Source organism: Anomalospiza imberbis, chromosome 8 (assembly GCF_031753505.1).
Source record: "Anomalospiza imberbis isolate Cuckoo-Finch-1a 21T00152 chromosome 8, ASM3175350v1, whole genome shotgun sequence".
NCBI lineage: Eukaryota > Metazoa > Chordata > Aves > Passeriformes > Viduidae > Anomalospiza > Anomalospiza imberbis.
The window spans coordinates 20191956-20213274 of NC_089688.1; the positions used below are offsets into that span (position 1 = coordinate 20191956).

A 21319-nucleotide genomic window follows, 5' to 3' on the forward strand; every position below is an offset into this window, starting at 1 on the left:
TCTGGTTCCAGAACCTCAGATATGGCCAATACAGTGATACCAAGAACAGTACTACACTAGAAAACTTACAATACTTGATTTGTTATTTATCCCCCTCTCTTGCTCCCACCCTCTTTGGCAAGCAGAATTAATAAAAAACACTAATGATTAAGAACAAAATCCACAACACTGCTTAGGAATTCACAGTCCTGCCTAGAATCTTATTAAAACATGCTGAAGTCTGACATTAATAAAAGGGAAGAGTTTAGGACATCAAGTATGGAAGTCACGCAGACATGCTGTTTTACACAATCATATTTGAAATGCTTGGTTTTAGTGCTTCAGAGGCATCCACCAGGCATTGAGATGGACCAACACTAACACATTTCATGCCCTCTTGTGTTTGTTCCACCCATTGTGGAAATCCATCTGCATGAACTTATATTGATATTCATATTCTACAGTAAATACAACATTTCAGGAGTTATTAATGTTCTTAATGTCAAACATTTAAAACATCACACAAGCTGCTTGCATCACAAAACTTCCTGTTTTATGATGCAAAACCCCTGCTATCCCTACTACAATGGTATCAACTCTAGTGAATTCAAAGTAATGGAAAGGAGGATGGATGTGAAGTTGCAAATTCAAGCTTTTGAAAGGTACCTCATCAAGTTCTGTAGGAATGCTTCCACTGCTGCCTGTGGGGAGATCTGCAATAGGGGCTTTTGGAGCTTTTGGAGTAGGACCTCGCCGACTTGTGATGGCAAAAGCAGCTTTCTGATGTCTGTACAGTGTAATTATTCCCCTGTGCTTAGTAACTGTGTGCTGCATCCCATCTTTATCAGAGTTGGGCCCTAAAAGAAAAGGGAGAACAGCTGACAACAATTTAAGCTGCAGTTTAACACATAGGGGGAAGTGAGAGCTACCTACAAGTCATCTGCTGATTGTGCTTTAAAAAACCCATAATTTTTTCCACCCTTGAGGAAGATGGAGCTTCAGTACAAAGAGCTACTGTGCTAGGACCACATTAAAGACTCTGAGAAGTTAAGTGTGCAAACTGCCAGAAATTATAATTCAGGAAGAAGCACAGGTAACACATGTTATCTTGAACACATGAACACATTATGTTCTAAAGTTCCAACCAATTTATGTTCTGTGTCCTTTAAACCAGTTCAATACTTCTGTCATGATGCAGTAAAAGATGCCATCAGTATCTTTGCATTTGTTGATGTTTCCATTTATACTAGAAAGCTTCATTTTCAGTCAGATATGAATGTTATTCTACTCTGAGATAAAGGAGGACATTCATTCATAAAGAGCAGAACGTACAATAGTTGAACCTTAAAGGAGGTTAGAATATTTGAGAGTATTAAGATCTTAATTGGGTTAATCTGGGTAGTTCATTCAATCCATATATTTTCAATAATGAACAGCCCATTTTAAAAATCCATGACCACTGCATGCATAGGATTATTTTATTAATTTTGAACACTGTCCTCATGTTTTTATCTTATGATTAGCCTATGGAATGTAGCAAAAGTCATGTTTTTGACAGGCTGCTTTAATTTCCATTTTTACTCAATAACATCTGTAAGTGAAATGTGATCAGAACTAGATATTAACCAAACAAGAGTCAATACCTGGAAATTGGAATGAAAGTATTTTATAGATATATATACACAGACATATAGATATAAAACAATACAGAGTTGCACACAGTTTAAAATATTTAAATGAAGTCATTATTAATAAATACTCAGATGCTGGCATTTTAAAAATCAGTGAAAACAAGCCTCATTTCAACAGCTCATTTCAACAGCTCAGAAATAAGCACAGACATATTAAGAATCCTGCCAGTCTTAGATGCCATACCTTTTGAGTTTTCATGGCTACTCTGAGGCTGTGCAGGACATGCTGCCAGTGGGGTAAGATGTGGATCCACACACAAGGAGTTGCAGAGATTTTTTATAATCTTTGAGTTGGGACAAGGAGACCTGGTTGTACACTGCTGAAGTAACTTTGCTATACATGAAGCCACATAGTTTTGTATGAGTGTATTCTCTTCTTTTTTGATAGCTTCCATTAAGGGTTTTATAACAGGATTAAGTTTTTCTGGAAGTTGCTGCAAGTTCACAACTGCACATGCAGCAAAGGTATGGACTCGCAGATGCAACACTTGCCATTCTTGATTTGTTTCTGTAACAGTCATTTGAACTTGTTGCCTTTTACTGTCCAACTGTTGCAGAACTTTAGGATTCAAAGTAAAGGATGATGTCACCTCATTGAAAACAGAAGTAACCTAAGAGAAAGGAAAAAAATGAATTACAAATCTGTTTCATTGACTATAAAACAGGATATCCTCATGGCACAACATGAGTCACTTGACCACATATCACCATCTCCATTTTCCCAGTAAATAACAAGAAATGCTCCAAAATGTATTTCTGGGAATCCTGAACTGCAGATCAAAGAGAAAATCAAGTGTATCATAAACATTTAAAGTCTAGTTTCCCAGAGCTACAAGAGCAGTTTATGTACTCCATAAATTTAGGTTGTCCCATATCTGCTGGTTCTATCCAGATATTCTGGAAATATGTAAGCATGTGACAGATTAGCAAAGACTATGAATACAATAATCCAGAAAGGTTGTGCAAGGTCCTGTGCACGAACAAATCAGTTTCTCAGCTGATTTTTTTTTGAGGAAAGAGACTAGGATAAAAATCTAAGAAAAAGGCACAACAAAGTAGTTGCAGAACCTTCCATATCCTTCCCCACTCACAAATGGTTGACTATTGCTGCTTAAATCTTTCACTGGAAAAAGACTAAAAGTAGATTAAAAGGTCAGGGGCAAGGGGGAAGGAGGTCTAGAATTTACATAGTCTATTTACAAGTCTTCTGACAATGGTTTTGAAGCCTGTTTTGTTTTCTTGCATGTACATTTCAATAGTAAATCCACACCTGGGATCAGAACACTCAGTTTCATTCTCCCATTAAGTATGTACCTTGCATTGCACTTGATTTTTGTCAGACTGTAAACACACCTCAGGGGAAACAGTAAGAATCTTTACACATTCTTTTTCATGAGATATGCAAAGGTCACCACATTGTTTCTGCAAGTTACTGTCTATGTAATAATTATGCTGAAGGCATATTTCAAGGCAAGAACAGATTTGGAGGAAATGCAGACATGCCTCTACTTACCAGCTCATTAGCTTGATCTATTGTAAATACACTGCAGTTTACTCTGTTTCCAATGTCAATGTGCGAATCAGCTAGCAATGAGATGAGCTGTTTACACTCGTTTTGCATTCGTGTAAAAGGAACAGCAATTTCATCGTAATAGAGATGCTCGGAAAGGACTCCAAGTAAACGAGGTTGAACACAAATAGCCACAGTTGTACACTCCTGTAACAGAACAACACAATTTGCATTTCTGAATAATCACAATTTCTTTTGTTCAGTCTTGGGCAGCTCAATCTAGCTATAAAAATCCAGTTTCTAGAGGGACTATTAACATTCATAACCCAGAATATTAAAGCTGAAGGATTAGGAACAAAAAGTCTGCCACTAGAAATGATAGTGAGTAGATAAAAGACAGTCATCTTAAAAGGAACCACTGGCCTTCGATAAAGGCATCTTGAGAATAGATTTATTTGTAGAAAAAAATGTGAGCATATTTACCAATTCACAGTTCTGACAGTTGGCATTTATCTACCGAGTCCTGTATTCCCCCACTGTCTAACGATCAAGATTTTGGTATTTAGATGTATAAACACCATTTTAGCTTACCTACTGAAATCTTATTTCAAGCTAAGTACCACACAACAAGCAGTGGATTGAGATAGTAAGTAAAATATATTTTTGCTGCAGAAACATCCTACCTTTTGCAAGGCTGCCCACTCACAGATTACTAATGCAACACTAATCCTCTGCAAGGCAGATTTCGAATTCAAGTGGAAGAGCAGTAGCTGAGCTAATGATTCAGCTGGCTTTATTTCTTGAGTAACAGTATTTACACCTGGGTCACAAATGCAGCAACAAAGGGCTCCCAGCAACCTGAAAAGATGAAAAAGAACAGTCACTTCAATGTTATAATTACTCTGCAATCAATGATTCAAAATGAAGATGTGAAAATGGTAATTAGATTTTGGCAAAAACACTATGTATTATGAAAAAATACATTGCTTTTAAGTATTTTTTTCATATTTCCAATAAACTGACTTTGCTGCCATCATCCGAGCACGCATGACAACATAATCCCTGGTTGCTGGATCTTCTGCAATGCTGTCTGCCCCAGCAATATATTCCTGAATCACTTCCTTATTCTGGCTTTGACCTTGACGCAGTTTAGCACCTGCTTTTTCCTGTGGAATAAAGGAAAGGTTGAAAGCGTGTTTGCAATGAAAAGATGAATTCATATTCTGTAACAATACAAATAATCACTGCACCATGAAAAAGTTGGACTAAGACAGAACACTTCTTGGGTAACAGATTTCTTCAAGCAGTCAATAACTTGTAAATCATCTCTACACTAACAGCATTCTGTAGTCAAATTAAATGTATGCTACATTCCTTCACTATAATATTAAGCTTAATACTTGACATACAGATGATAAACACAGAGGAAAAAGTAAAACTCTCTCAGCATCTTTTCAGAAATAACACAATGCTTTTGGATTAAATTCAGTCCTGCAAACAGATGGCTTTAGAGCCGTGTAAATAAAGACTTTATAAAGCATCCACATACAGAACGCCACACAGCAGACTTAATTCTTCATGGATAACCTGACAAGAACTCTTTTGCTCCGAGTTGAGGCTTGTAAGATAGTTTACATTCAGAACTATAGAAAGGCACCACCACGCCCCTCTAGCATCCTTAGAACATGTTTTATATAAAAGCTAAGCAATTTCCTGCTTTCCTCAGAACAGTCAGTGAGACCACATTTCACTTACTTTGGACCTGGTTTTTACTTCTAGCAACATGTTTAAGTCAATGGGCAAATGAGATGGCTGCATCATTAAGCAGAGCCAGGCTCCCATCCATGGACAAGCAGCTGCAACAACATACTGTACAGATGCCTTGTTTAACAGTTCCAGCCACACCTTGGGAAAGAATCACAGTAGAAATCATGACAAATTTGTGTCTGGTCTACATAAGATCATACACATGCTGATAAACTGCAGGAACACTCATTTGCTCTACAGTAAAGCATCACACAGAGCAATTGCAAAGTATTTAACATTAGCACACTATTCTTCATCTGCACAAAAGCACAAAGGATTTGAAAGAGTGGGGATACACAAGCAATATATCCAGGAGTAAGTCATGCAAATACCTTGTGAATAAGATCCAGAATTTCTTGGTTGCTTTCTAAGATACAAAACTGAAATATGTGCCTCAACATGTCTTGCAGAATTGGAGTCAGCCATGTTGAAGAACTCTGAAACAAGGATACCATATGACCACGTATATTCCAATATGCATCACAGTAAGACATTAATAACTCTAATTCTTACCTGGTCTTGGGTAGACAACAGTGTGAATAATGTCTCCAGTGCTGCTTTTCGCACAGAAGATATCGTGTGATGCAAGAACGGCCACACACGTGGGACCAAAACTGTCAGGGATTGCTGAATACTACAGGAGAGGGAGAGGTAGAGGAAGTGTCAGGAATAAAAACATACATACACACAGAGCTAAGTTAATTTTGTTTATTCTCATTTTATCCAAAAGAAAGCTTTAAGAAAAGAAAGTATTGCATATACTTGGGAATTTTAAGTGAAGTGTTACATTACTACAGCTTATACATTTTAAATAGTTTGACCCGGTATCTTTTTTCAGAAAAATACTGGTTTGGGTTTTTAAAACTGATAAAGAGAGCTAGTCAATTTAAGCATGTATTTTTACCATGTTTTTTTCCCAGATTATACTTTAGGCTTTGTTCAACTGTTTAGAAAAAAGAAGGGGCTGTTTCTGTTCTGAAGTTACTGTTGAGCATCTTCTTTGCATGAACTAGCATATCAAATTATGCAACTGGCATACCAGCTGATCCAAGTACTACATGCTGAATTAAAGACTGCATTAGTAAAAAAAACTTCATTCTTTATCTTAGATTTGGGCAGCCACCAGCTTCAGCAGTGTTAATCATATAGGATGAGAAAAGGTAGATGCTGTACACATTTGATTTAAGTGCAGATACTGTGAGTTTACAGTTTACACACAGCTCATGTGTACTATGAAAAATTTAACATACTAAGATGCAGTTCCTTTAATTTGTCAGAGTCCCAAAGAGATAGCAACTAGGTAGTGTCATCAACCAGTCAAAGAATTGCTGGTCGTACTATTGATGTGAATTATGTTTGTAGCTTATTTCAGAACTGTTCCAATAGCAAAGTTCTACAGGCTCATAAATGTGTTTTAATGGACACAGTTTGGTCTCGTTTGGAGTTTGTTCCTTGTTAACAAACAAGATGTTTGTGGGCAGGACCACCAGGTGAGTGGAGCAAACATCCTTTACTAAAACACCCAAGATAAATGGACAGAGACAGAAGGGGGGGAAAAGTCACATATAAATCATGCCTAGTACACTTCTTAATTCCTTTGTTGCATTTCACTAATGTAATCTAAAGAAAAGCACTGTCATAACCTTCACTTCATGGAAAAACCAGAACAGAAATAAAAGACTGAGTTAAAATTAATCATCTCCTTGGTACGTAATATAAAAAAACCAACAATTCCAATTTGACAGTAAGTGGACACTCAGACCTCTAATACTGAAGCAAAACTAATTGAAAAGTTACCTGCATTTGCGGACCTGAGGGTAAGTCAGAAGGGATGAAAGAAGGATCATGATACTGTTTGTGGAAGCTGTCAGGTCATCCAACTCCAGAAGTGCATCCCACAAGGTATTAAGAATAAAAGGCACCTAACACAAATAAGCAGAGAAGGTTTATAATTAGAAAAAAACAACGAAACCAGTGCTGCCTCCAAGTATTATTTTCTTCACTTAGACCAAAAGTGAACTAAAAGTAGTTCAGTCACCTTCTGAGATTGAAGTTGGACCAGGCTTTCCACTACTGGTACCAAAGATGCTGCAGCAACAGCTCGGACATCATCATCCAGATCTTGCAGACCTTCAATGATTGCAGGCAACACTTTAGGCAATAAAGTGTTGATCATGTCCTGTCAAAAAGATCAAAAGCATTTTTAAACCAAAAAAGCTTATAAAGATACAATCAACTAAGATGTACTCTCTGTGTGTGAATGAACCTGCTTGTTTCAAAAGGATGGTACAAGTCCTTCAGTGTAATCTAAATATTTTAAGTTACCACTTATGAAATCAAACATAGGTTATACATTTAATGAACTGTAAATCAGCTCAGTTTTGGTATAAACAAAGCTCAATGTCTGCAGAGTACCACCACAGATAATCTAAGCTTCTCTGCTCTGTTACCTCACATGTGAGAGTATCACCAAGACCAGGCAGGCATATCCTCTATTTCTAATGTTTTCTGCAAGCACAGCTTGCACTATATACTTGCAGCATGGCTATAAAAGTGCAGTCACACATCTCAACCCACAGGACTGCATTGCAAGCAAGCTTGCTTAATCACACCTAGCTATTATTCATCCACATCCTCTACTTTGAGCAGAGATTTTTGATCCGAAGTTCTCAACAATTTGTCATGAGGGTTATTACCTGACGCACTGCCAAAGCATACTTTATTCCTAGGAGACCACCATGTCTCACTTCCCACTGTTCCTGTGTGAGCAGCTTCAGGAGAACATCCACAGTTTTATGAACACCAGTTTCATTCATGTGTTTCAATACTACTCCCAAAGTCTGAGCACAAGTCTCACGTACTGGTGCCACTACCTAGGAAAAAGTAAACAATGAAACAGATACTTCTGTATAAAATTTGACTTAAAAAGAGTCAGCTGACCAAAATGCTATACAAACAAGGTGAAGTTCATGTATCAGCTACCTTATAATAAGCATCTGTGAGCAGTTCTAACAGGCACATGCCGTAGCACTACACAAGGCACAGCCAAGCTGCTGCAGTGTTATCTCCTGCAGAAGCCTGCTGATCTACCTGCTCATGCAAAGGTAACTTGAACTTACTTCATCTGAAACAAAGTCTCCAAATCTGTCTAGTGCAAACACACAAAGAAGTCTAATAACCAAGTCTTCTAGCCACTCCTGATGCTGCTGAATCATCTGTAAGAAAAAAAAAAAGTTGAACACTTTGACTACATTTATTCATAAAGCATTTCTGATATGTTTACTTTAGCTAAAATCTGTAAAAGACATGACAACAAATGTTCACATTTACTCAATATAGTTCTCTTGCAGAGACAGTCCAGGCAAAGTAGTCAGCACTAATTCAACTCACCTAGATTATTATAAACATCATAACCTGGATGTTTTCTTCTCTAAAAACACAATACCTTAATCAAAAGGCTAATGTCCTGCTTTCAGCTGGGACAGAGTTAGGTTTTTCTCAGTAGCTGGGACAGTGCTGTGTTCTGGAGTCAGTGTAAGAATAATGGTGACACCACACTGACGTTTTGGTTGCTGCTACATTATGCTGACCTAAGTCAAAGACTTCTGAATGTCTCATGCTCTGCCAGTGAGGAGGTACACAAAAAGAGAGCAAGCATAGCTGGGATAAGTGACAAAGGGACATTCCACACCACAGAATGTCATGCCTAGTATATAAACTGGGGGAGATTATCCAGAAGGAGCTGAGTGGTGCTTGGGGCTGGGCATCGATCAGAGGGTGGTAAGCAATTATATTGTGCAGCACTTGTTTTTCTTGGATTTTAATTCTCTCTCTCTCCTTTTCATTACTGTTAATACAATTAGTACTATTATTACAATATTTTACTTTGTTTCAATTATGAACCTGTTGCTTTCTCAACCCATGAATTTTACTTCTTTCCTGAGGGTGCCGTAACCCTCCCCATATCACCAAAGGGGGGAATGAGAAAGAGACTGTGTGATGCTTCCTTGCCTGCTGGAGCTAAAACACAACAGCTTGAGAGCATCTTGTAAGGTGGAAAATTTATTCTTACACAGCACAAAGTAAAGTCATTCAGATAATCTATACTGAAACAGCAACACATCCCAGGCAAGTTAATTAATATGCTGGAAGCATACTTACAAGTAAAGAAACTCTAAAGCAGTACTTCACTGTAGGAGAACCAGTGAAATGAACTTTCTTTTCAGTTCCATCTCCTCCAGATTTATCAAAGCTCATCTTGAAGTTCTGGCCTCTGCTAGAGATCAATAAATCTAACCTTCTGTCTCAGAGCAGAAGTCCCATAAAAACAACTGCTCAGGCATCATCCTTCTTATCTCCATTATGTGCCTACTAGGTCACCACTTCCCTTAAGAACTACCCTTTTAATGAACAAAACTCAAAATATATTCTGGATTTCATATTCCCATACATGCCAAAGAATTATACCCAGCACAGGGCATACACAGCAGGCTTTGAAGCTAGCTGGAGTACACACATTTTCCCTAAGTAGTTAAGAAATGGTTTGAAGTATTTTATGACTGCAGATTGTGTTATTATTACCCACCCAGCCATCTCCATGGAACAAATACTACTCTACAGGGAAGCAAGGAGACAGAGAAGTTTTTGCTTTCCCTATTTACAAAGTCTGCTGAAGTATAGTGATTTACATCTCATTCTTCAACTCTCTAAGCCACAAGCTCTTCCAGCTGCTTCTTCAGCAGGCGAGTCAGTAGGAATCTGGATGAAATTCTCTATTAGTAAACCAGCTATTACTGTCAGGATATTTTTAAAAAAATTTTCTCCTTTTAAGAAGACTATTTTAATTCATTTTCTCATAATGAAGAGAGCAGGTTGACAGAGTACTCTTACTATTTAAGCAAGTAGAATCAGATGGCCTGAGACACTACCAGAGTAACACAACCAGCTTGTCAATTTTGTTCCAGTACAGTCTCACCAGGACTTGAAAACAGTATATTCTAATATGGAAGCTAATGTTTAATAACTTGATACACAACCAACACATCAATGGCTAGTTATACAGTAGTACTGGGGTCTGCATAGGCCTTTTAAAAACAATGTTTTGTCAGTGCATACAGCGATGTCATCCAGATGATTCTGAGCAGAAAAGTCTTTATATTCCCCCACATCACACACCTATTGCAAAGTATTTTAAGAAGTCTCTTTTCTGAACTTGATTTAAAAAAATTAAGCCTACAGGACTGGAAACTTACCTCCTCTAAAGAGCTATCTCCCATTTTACCACCACTTTTACCATGTGCTTTAAGTATCTCTCTCAGTCCAGTACCCGCACCATGTCGAACCTAAATAAGTGAAATAAAAAGTCAGTTTTAAAATACTAGGGAACAGAAGACAAAACCCATGCTGGAAAATTTAAATAATGCTACTGTATTCTTAATAGAGATGTTTCAAGAGCTGCAGAACTGGCACTACTTAGACTTGTGATAATTATTAGATCAAATCACATATTAAAATATTCACCTGACCAAAAATCAACCTCCTTCTCCCCGAGTATTTGCCAGCTCATGAACAGAAGCAATTAAGAACTGCTTCTATTTTCTAACACGTTATGATATTTGCAGCAATGTAGCCAACATTCATTTACTTTTATCTCACTATGCTATATGGCACTAGTTGTCAAAGAGAAGTTTGAAGATATTAATGTTTTTATTAAGTTTATAAGCTAAAGCAAATCAATATTATTACAGTTTCAAGCACTTCATGTTTAATATTTTCTAATAAGAGTTTGGATCCTCACTGAGTGTTCTGGAGTCTGCAAAACAAATTTCTGGGAATTACTATTCTGCATAACTTACAAACCTGCCTTGCTTGACTGGATTTTAGAAATAAGTGAACAAGCAATATGGGAAAGCAAATTATAGGCACTTGCATGCTCTCACCAAACATGAACAATTGAACACACTAGAAGAGCTCTGGAAATAACAGAAGACCAGTAGAAAGATGTGCTAAAGACACGCCTGTTTCAGTTATTTTTGATACCTAACTGGACTAGTAATGGGCTTCTCAAAGAAAGCTCACTCAACAGATATGCAAAGGTGCAAAAGCAGAGTTTTGAGCTGGGTTCTCATTGAGAGGCCTTTACATAAGTTAGAAGAGAATTAACTCTTTTTTAAGAATAGTTCATATACATGCTTATTGCTAGCAGAAAATTGTTGCATTTCAGTTCATGGCAGTAACAACTAGAACTGAGTACTTGGTAGCTCCTCCCTTCATCAGAGAATCTTCTATGAAATGCAAACATATATGTCCCCTATGTACAGCTCAGTGCCTGCTGGTTAAAGCTATAAGCAAGCCAATAAAAAACAGTCAGAGGGTCTAGTCTTCAAATCCTAATTGTTCATACACAAACCATTTATTTGGTCCAAGATGGCTCATGAGCTAGGTTTTACAAGTCAAAAGAAGGACAGTTTGCTAGTTAATGTCTTAGCTTCTGCAAACACAAACCAGCAAGACACAAATGTATAAAGGCAATACCAGCAGTAAGATTCATCCTGCCTGACTTCAGCTGCCTGTAAGCATGGCAAGCAGTCTGAAGTAGTCACCCAGGTAACCTCTAGACATAGCAAGACGCTGCCAGAGACACACTTGAAACATACATTTTGAGGCAGGTTAGCCTGTTTTTCACCCAGTACATACTGTAATAATGATTGTGTATTGATCTACTTCCCCTATTAAGACATATGTGCCTTATATTAAATGTACTAAAAAAGCCATGAGAACATCTACATACCAGAAGACAAGTGGACCTGGCCTTCAATTGCAAACAGCCTGCTTTCAAATAAGGTGAGGCTTTTTAGCTCAGGTGCAGTGATGTGCCACACAAATACAATGATTCTTTATCTGGGACCAAAATAATTGTGCTGGCTGCATATGATCTATCTCTGTTTCCAAGTTTGAGAGCAAGTTGGCTCTGCCCATACTGACATCACCGAGACTGTGATACACATAAGGATGTTAGAGTTGCTGTTAATATTTAACCCTTCACAATATCAACTTAAGAAAATGAAGTTAGTTGACAACAGTTATTTCTACCTTCTGTGCAAGGAAGTTAGATCATTATCAGCTACTTCATATTTTTACCTGAAATTTCTACCAAAGTTTGCAGAAAATTGTGTAAGGACTGAATAAAAAGGTGATTAGAAGCACTTTAAATCTTGAAAATAAATGCTCTGAGCAACCAAACATATAGCTTTTGTAGTTACTAAAGGCTTGATTACCCTTCCTTTTCTACTAGCATAGCATTGGACAAACATGCCACTGTTGCCAGCAACAGATCCACATAATATTCCTCAAAGTCTTGATAAATCCAACTTTAATTGCTTAATCTTTTTAACCATAGATTGATGTGATTTTATTTTGCTTGAATTTCAACACTCCCATAATTCTCACTTATATAATGACTCCTTTTCATATCTTTCTCACTCTCCACAAGTATACATGACACGTTTCCTATTCCCCTTTAAATGAGTCTAAAAAACACTTAAGTTTGCTAGAAGCAAATTTGTCTTGGCTATATAATCTGTATGCACAAATGACTGAAGTTCTGATATCTGACAAAATTCTCTTAAGTTCTATACGTAAAACATTTGCATTTCTGTTGAAGCCCTTTTTAAAAAACTTTTACCTCCACCTTAAATAGCACACGTGTCTTACCTCCCAAGAAGGGTTAAAGAGATCATTGCACACCTCTTCACAAAAGCTTTCCAGAGGCCATTCATTTGCCTAAATCCATAAAAAATTATTAAGTATGAGATTAAAAAAGAAAGGAATCATGAACACTTCTTATATTGTTGTCTTTGCATACTTAAATGGCATACAAAAAACTCAAAAAACTTAAGTACTTTTCATTACTGGACAGAATTGAAAAAACAATCTTCTTCCCCAGCTCAGAAACTTCACTGATTAGCACTGGATCTCTTAAGAAGTTTATGAAGTTTCTGTTAACAGTGTAACCTCTTCTTTATGGGAATTAATTTTGATGCTCTGGAATTCACCTTTCCTTTAGAAATCATGCTAAAGAAGAAAATTAAGCAGAGTTTCTTACTCTATCCAGTGACCCTATAAATTTGTGAACTTTGCCTTTAAAGAACATAACATGTAAGTCTCAGTTTGAAAACACACTACATAACAAAATTAGGTTAAAGAATCCAGCAATAAACAGCACCCTTTTCCAAACACATTCCACTTTATGAAAACCAAAGCATATATATCCACTATCCCCAAATTTTCTACAAGGAAATTGACATGGCTGTGGAAAGGAATTTTTACTACCATTAATAAGTTCACATCATCACATACACAGAGCAATTGAAAGACCGCTAAAACCAGCAGCTATTCAGCCTGTAGTTATCATTAATATTTCAGATTAGTTTTCCAACCATTTTTATGCAAATAAAAATTTAATTACTGAACTATGTCTGGAAAACTATCTTTGTAGGACACAGACTTATCTAGATAAAGTCTTCTCAAATAAACTTCTATGTGTAATTTATATTCTGGTTTAACATTTCTTAATTTTTAGCTTTTCAGTCTATTGAAACAAATGCTGTTTTTTCCAAGACTAAGGTAATTGTTTTAATCTTCAACAATTAAAGATAGAACTTAAGCCTAATTAAAGTATAGCAAAGATTAAATAAAGATTAAATAAGCATTTAGATCAAATTATTTGTGGCTCGCTGTAATCCTGCCATGTAAGTGTTTAGCACAGTTTTCCAGTTTAATACCCAGGTCTGACACCTGTAGCCACCTACTCATGTTAATTTGGGTCACAAACTGCTACCAAAGGATTAAATGTGTTTTCTTCCTCAATACTGTAACACAGTTAGAGGCTCACTTGCTTCATTATGTATAAAAGTAAGCTGGCCATGACATTCTTCATTCCACTTCCCTGAATGCTAAATGGGCTAAAGAATTTGGGCACATGAAGGAATTTTGTTTCAAATTACTCCGCTAAAAACAGAATGATCACTCCTGCTAACAGCAGAACAATACATCATACCTCTTCCTGAGCATTTTCTACCAATGTTTTGGAGTCTGTGGCAGGCTGGTTGATGACAACATTTGCAACTTTTCTTCTTTTTTCTTCTGGTTCCCCATCAGTGCTATCATTGCTGAGAAGGAGCAAGTACATGTTTATGAACTCGAGGTATGCTTTAAGGGAAGTAATTACATCTACAATTGAAGTCTTCAGATACAATAAAGTATGGCATGAATACAACACGAAGAGGTTTAACACTGTGAAATATGCAAGTTAGCCGAGTTTATATGTAAGAACAAAAAATGCAGTGAGGAGACAGCAGAATGCTGTCCCAAATTCGCAATCTGTTTCAGATTTATCCAAGAAACCCAGCAATTCCTAAATAAGATCAAGAATATTTAAAAGATCAAGCCATATTTAATAAGAAGGACAAACCACACATTTCAGCTGTAGCATCCCATTATGTCAAGATGCCTCTGAAGCTGGGTCCTCAACAAAGCTCTCCTGGGAACAAGCACTGCATGAAAACTTTCCACCATCAGCACAATTAGTACATAGGAGATTTAAGATGCAAAGACTGTAGGAAGTTTCTTAATAGATAAATCAAATCACAATCCCAGCTTAACAGAAATAAAAGGAAACCAGTTCACTATTATACCTCTTCTCATTAGCTTCCACTGCATCTCTGGATCTTTGCTTTGCAAATAGCTTAGCCATTCTTTTGGCTTTATTCTTTTGTCTACTGCTCATACCAGCTCGAAATTCTGAGTCAATTAACTCAGCAGCCTGAAGAGTCTGAAAGAAAAGTCATTCATTGTCAATTCTTCTTATGATGGAAGTCCTGAAAAATTCTCAAACCCATAATGCTCTCAACTTCCCAACCCCTCATTTCAAACATTTCAGCACTTTGACATCAAATAATACCAACAAGCAACTATGGGATGCAAGAACTCAGGAGGCCAAAGCACACCACATTAGATGCTAATCATCTTATTTAAAATAGAAATATTATAACCACAGAAGCTCAAATAAAGCAAACCCACTGTATTATTCTTTGCAATCAAATAGCCCAAGGTTTTACCTACAGGTTGTTTGTTTACTAGTAAAACTGAAGAAGGAGAATAATCCAAATCTTCATCATTGAACAGATCCTCAGTATTCATTCCAATTGCAGCACCCATATCTAAGCCAAGTTTCTTTTGCAGCAGTTTCCTCTGTCGTGCTATCCTCTCTTTAGGATCAATTTCACCTTAAAAAGGGATTTCAAAAGATGTGGTGTCAGATTTCCAACCAGATATTTTACTGATGACTTGCTCAATGTACATAACAAAGCCAAAATTTACAGGATTAAATTGTACTTGGCTAATACAATCTTCTAAAACAAATCACACTGATACCCAGGAAGACCTTTTCTGCTACAGTAACTGCACAAGTACTTCAACTGTGATCAAGTAAGGTTCATTTTGGAAATTAACAGATGCTACCTCAAGAATGTGTGAAGTTTCAACACTAACTATAGAACACCTAGACTTTGGGAGCACCTACATTTACATTTAAAAAATAAGATTTTAGCACCCAAATAGAATAAAACCTCCAAAAAAACCCAAAATTTGTAGCTGGTAGGACTGTCAGACTTCACTCTTTACATGCACAGTACAGAAACCAATCAGGAGGAGGGTTTTTTCTGTTGTTTTGCTTTCTTGGTGTTGTGATTTTTTTTTTTTTCAATTACCAGCACAAACTCTTAAGTAGATGACCAATACAGACACAATTTTGGGGTGCACACCAGATTGAGCAGTAACTAGTAGTTAATATTGTCTATACCAGTAAGTTTTTTTTAAACTGCATTTAACTGACAAGCAACTTCCATTCTTTAAAAAATATTTTTCCTTTCTAACATCATCTCAGGAATAATTGTCAAAGACTGGTAATTCTAAAGATTAAGTTACATTATGTCCATTCATGTTGTCTACTTTCTTGAAAAGGGAAGTTGCTACAGAACACAGAAGAGAAAACAAGACTGTGCATTTTCCCATGAGTTAAAAAAAGCAGTAACTACGGATTTTGGTTTCATTTTCTAATTTTTTTATATTGTATTTAGTATTTTTTTCATTCTTGAAGTTTTTTATGTGAAATCATGTGGCACTGGAATAAATATCAAGCTTCTATGAACTGAAGTGTTGGGTTTCATTAGACGAGGTGAAACTTGTACACCACTTTATTAATCTAGCTTAAAAGACAGCAAGCAATAAATCAGCAACCAGCCTGAAGAGACAGGACATTGCTCAAGTTTCAGCAGCCACAAGTTCTGCTCCTTGCTGAGCTACTGATCTTCTGAGTACCCTGCACACAACCCATCACACACAGGGAACAAAGGAATCAGGGCTACACAGTCAGATTCTTATCAATAGCATCACTTAATTGGGTACAGAAACTGGTAGATGTCCTGGAATTAAGAACAGGGAAGTACAGTAATAACAAAAAAATAGCTTAGATTACAATAATTCAGTTTGCCATTACACTGACAAACCAACTCTCAGCTAAAAAAATTACAGAAAAATGTTAGACAAGTCACTTGAAACAAAAAACATCACACAGGCACTGGTATTTGATCTTCCAACTTTGGCAGTCTTATCACAGTATTTTTCATGCAATCTTTCTATACTTGAAACCTTCAAGCTTTTAAATAAGCCACATCCTAACTTCTGTATGTGGGAACACTGTTCAGGGGAAGAACAAGCAGTGATAGTGCCTGCCCCTTTTAAAATAGTCTACAGAAATTTTTGATGCTTTTTCAGGTTTCCATCCCTTCCTCCCCACTGTACACACAGTAATACTGTTATGGCAAAAAACCAAACAAACAATACATCCCCCCTAAAAACCTGCATTACTTGAGGAAGAAAATACAAACCATATGTTGGGGAATAGTTTCTGTCATTATTTTCTAACATTCTGAGAATCCATGGATGGCTAGATTCATAATGCTACCACAAACTTTTTCAAATCAGTAAGTTTTCTTATCTACAAGTAAAATATAGATACCTGATTTATCATCTTGGACTTCAAATTCTGCACCAGCAGATCCAAGAAGAGATGCACCATGTTTTAACAACCGACATATATCAAATCTGTCAAAACGCAACCGATCTGTTGAAGGTGAATCCTCATTAGGACTTTCTGAGCCTGGTTCTAGGTAGGAAATAAAAAAATATTAAGGACAACGTGATGAAATTTTTGTTCCAAATTCTGGCAGAAGATAAAGGAAAAGCAAGAAATAATATCTCTCCTCCAAAGAATCATCATACATAGAGCATTTTAATTCAAAGTATAAAATCTCCATTTTCACAAAGACAAACTGAAATAGGTCACTAAACGCACCTGAGGAAAAAAAAAATGTTTTTCCCTTGATAAATTTAGCATTTTAAAATCTTGGACACTGACCTACCACCAGGCCTTCTCTGTACACATAGGGCCAGCTTACAGTTTTGAACTGCACATGGCTCACAAACAGTACCACAAGCACATCAACACTGCTGCATATCCCTACCAGCCAAGCATCCAAAGCTGGGAAGCTGGAGAGTGTCTAAACAGCTGTGGGAGAAAGGGCTGCTGACACCCAGCTGTGAGCTGTTCCCAAACAGTACCTTTTTCTTAAACACACAATTATCTTTTCAATTTCATTAATGATCTGATAGGCAGATGTGCCAGAACTGGACAATGCATTTAAAAGGCTGCTGTACTCTAAGACTAACAGGTTACCCAACTTTCATGTACAAAAGGCATGCTAGAAGTAATCCTTGAACTAGACAAGTGAAATGAACTTCTATCTTTGGTAAGACAGAGTATACAGTAGCAGAGTCCCCTCCTGTGGTAGAAGGGGTTGAAACTAGATGATCTTTAAGGTTTTTTCCAGTTCAAACTATTCTATGATACTATAACTAAATTACTACATATATGGATAAATATTATTCACTGGGAAAGAGAATTGCTCTGGAAAAAAAAAACCTTTCAATAGCCTGATTATCAATGTCCTTAGAGAGCTTCAACAAGTGGATAGAGGGCATCCAGTGAACGTAATACATTTAAAAGCTTTTGGCAAGGATTCATATGAAAGAATAAATCAGAAGAACCAGGTTATCACAGAGCTGGGGAGAACATCCTTTTAGAACTGAAAGGTAGAAATTAGTTCTAGAGTCCTCTGGGGCACCAGTCCTTTAAGCAATGGAAAAGACATTCACTAATGCTCTCTTCTCCAAGCACGCAGGTGACACTAAACTCCTTTGGGTAGCCCAAAGTCACAAGGGCACTAAGGAATCCAAGGAGGACTCTCAGAACAGACTAACGGGCAAATAAGCACACAAGGTGTAAAATAAATAACCTAAACCATGCCTACACAACACTGCATTCAAGAAAATTCTTAGAGGCATTTCTGACAGTTTTCTGTATTCATCTGTTTATTGAGCAGTGAAAGCCAGAGTAGACAACAAAGTACTGGATTCCACCAGGAAGGACACTGATGGCAGGACAAAGCACATAATTTTGTCACTATGTGTAAATTTCAGTAATCTAGAGGTGTAGGTACACTCTGTGGAGTTCTGTGCATCTCAAAGAGGACACAAGTAAGAGAAAGCACTGACAAATACAAAGTTATTTAAAAGATAAAGTAGCTGACTGGTGAGGAAAGACTAAAGAGACTGCACATTTTCAACATGAAAAGAAGTTGTTGGAGGAGAGCAAATATGATGGTTTACAAAAATAAAGACAATGGACAAGGAAAATGCAGAACTCGCTTGTCAAATTCAAAGCCAACAGAACTGGGAGGCACCAAGAGAAACAAGTATGAGATCATCTCAAACAGATGCGAGTTTCACTGTTGCTGTTTTAGGGAGTGTGTGTGTGTCTGTTTTTAAAAAAGTCAGTGAATTTCTGGAACCTGTGTCACAAAGTTGTGAACACAGACAGTACCAATGGATTTGGACATCAAACATAACTCAACAATTAAGGAAACTAGCATCCCAAACATGATGATTTCAGATGAAAAGAAATAGAACAGAGTCGAGCAAACTGTCATTTCACCTCTCTCAGAAAGGTGCTCAGATTAAGGGAACAATGAAGAAAAGAGTTTTTGCAAACTATCATGACAAAGTTGATTGGTCAAACATTTTACTAGCTATCCCTTTTCTTTATAAAAGCTTTAAGAGGCTACAAAACACAAGCACAAGAATTCTGGAAGAAATAAAGGTCAGATACAACTGATCAGGAGCATCTGATGCCAAGCAGGTTTACTTACAGTCCTACTTCACAGAATCATAGAATAGTCTGAGTTGGAAGGGACCCAGAAGGATCATCAAGCGCAGTTCTTAAGTGAGTGGCCCATACAGGGACTGAACCCATGACCTTGGCATTATTAGCACCCTGCTTCAAACAACTTACATGCAAATAGAAGTCTAAAAGTCTATGCTCACAGTAAACCAAATGACACAGATACCTTGAAAAGTCTCGTGTCACAAACAGTTTGCATAAGACAAACAATAAGTTATACACAATTAATTTAAGGAGCACCTTGTTTTGATCTTGGAGTTGGATTCCACTCAGGTACATTTTTCACTATTGCTTCCACAGCCTGGCCAGCCGCAATACGAGTATCCCAATTCGTACTTCTTAAATATACTAACACCTTTAAGGAGAGATGAATAATAAATAAGTATTTGCTTAAAATGTACTTCCAAAAAAATCCATCAGCTGTTATGCTCTATTAAAACACAATTACTTTAATGCTACGGATTAATACAACATTCAAAACAAAAACACAAAGGACAATAAAACAAACCAAGAAATGACACCAGCCTCCTCTATATTGCTCACTGCTTAGCAGAACACTTGCCAGAGCCAGACCTTAAGACTTTGTAAGATATATTTTCTCTAGTCAGTTAAACTGAAGCTTGATTTCCTCCAGGTGCTGAACAAGGCTGAGACATGTTTTTATTTTTTTTTGTTGGTTGGTTTCTTGCTGGCTTTTTTTCTACAAGGAAGCGTTCAAAATTGATTAACAGACCTTAAAACCCTGAAGTAATTTAACCCAAGAAGAGATACAACATGGATCACTTGAAGCAATATATGCTCTTGAAAACTAATTTATCACTATGTCACACATCTGGAAAAACTATTTCTTTCTCTGAAAGCAGTTTGATATTCATTATTCCTTGGCTACTCTGTTGATAACATCAATTGTGGTGAGAGCACCTGTTCAGTAAGAACAGAACTGAGGTCACTGAGCCATCTCCAGCTGTCAGATATGAACTATTTTTGGTGGTTTTACCAGACTTGATCAGATTGAAGGCTCAAGCTAATGGAAAACTCTTCCCAATTTCCAGCCCTTTTAGAGACATGCAGCCTCTGACTTTTTTAATGCTTTATCACACAAGAGATAATCTTTAAAGGCAAGTGCAGAAATCTTTGTAATACAGTAGAGCTTCTCTTTATAAAGAAGGTCTGAACTTACAGCAAATGCTGAATATCAATATTGAATGTTAAGTGAAACCTCACTTACATAATCATTTCAGAAGCAGACAGAACAGTACCTTCATTCTCTTGCTTTTGAAAAAACCAAGACCACAATGCATTTTCTTCTTCCCACAGGAGCACACCCCTTTAAACTAGATTTATTCTCACCATTACAGTACTAGGGAAAAACATATGCTTACTTTAGATAAGAGATTATTCAGTTCATGAGGATGCAGTTTCACTACTTCCCCAAGTTGCTGTGCAGCTGCTTTTCTTGTTACAGGTGTTGTACCAGTGTCCAGTAAAATAAAGAGACGATCAAGCCTAAATGTGATTGACAAAAACCAAAAAGTTATGCTATTCATAGCTCAGTTGTCCATTTCTATTAATATTCCCCCACATTTTTCAGTTTATATAATTCAAAAAGAGATGTCTGCCTGAAGACTGTCAGTTGGCAGGGTGAATAATGTACTATTTTTCTAATACTAAGCATAGCTGTTCTAAAAGCACATTTAATTTGGTAACAAAAAAAAAAGTAATTGTAAGAAATGTTAGTTTAAAAAAAATCTTCAGTTACAAGAAAAAAAATCCCATCTTTGTTCTGTGATAGAACATTTTCAATCTTGAAACAAATATGTTGTGAGTGATCATCAAATTCTACTTGACAGAAAAAGCAGAGGGCTCAGCTGCTCCTATTGTGCATTATCACTTCTATTGACAACACAGCCTGTTATCTGTAACACCAAACTCTGCTTCTCCAGGATGGCAAATTTTTACTTTTCACATCTTTTC

The 21319-nt window shown here is 36.8% G+C and overlaps 1 protein-coding gene across 3 annotated transcripts in view; it reads right to left on the minus strand.

Annotated features, from left to right (window-relative positions):
• BTAF1 (B-TFIID TATA-box binding protein associated factor 1) overlaps positions 1-21319 on the minus strand; it is a 45580-nt gene that overhangs the window by 13106 nt on the left and 11155 nt on the right. For 2 of the 3 annotated variants that reach the window (XM_068197704.1, XM_068197705.1), the window contains exons 2-21: positions 20728-20851; positions 19586-19700; positions 17066-17212; positions 15109-15272; positions 14682-14818; positions 14045-14156; positions 12700-12768; positions 10239-10328; positions 8106-8201; positions 7683-7859; positions 7025-7165; positions 6784-6908; positions 5500-5620; positions 5319-5423; positions 4936-5085; positions 4204-4346; positions 3864-4038; positions 3184-3387; positions 1855-2281; positions 646-836 (exon numbers count right to left, since the gene is read on the minus strand). In XM_068197704.1, coding sequence (XP_068053805.1) covers positions 646-836; positions 1855-2281; positions 3184-3387; positions 3864-4038; positions 4204-4346; positions 4936-5085; positions 5319-5423; positions 5500-5620; positions 6784-6908; positions 7025-7165; positions 7683-7859; positions 8106-8201; positions 10239-10328; positions 12700-12768; positions 14045-14156; positions 14682-14818; positions 15109-15272; positions 17066-17212; positions 19586-19700; positions 20728-20851 — 3013 coding nt within the window. Of the gene's footprint in view, positions 1-645; positions 837-1854; positions 2282-3183; positions 3388-3863; positions 4039-4203; positions 4347-4935; positions 5086-5318; positions 5424-5499; positions 5621-6783; positions 6909-7024; positions 7166-7682; positions 7860-8105; positions 8202-10238; positions 10329-11776; positions 11976-12699; positions 12769-14044; positions 14157-14681; positions 14819-15108; positions 15273-17065; positions 17213-19585; positions 19701-20727; positions 20852-21319 lie in introns of those variants that run through there. The other variant, XM_068197706.1, reaches the window with a different exon arrangement.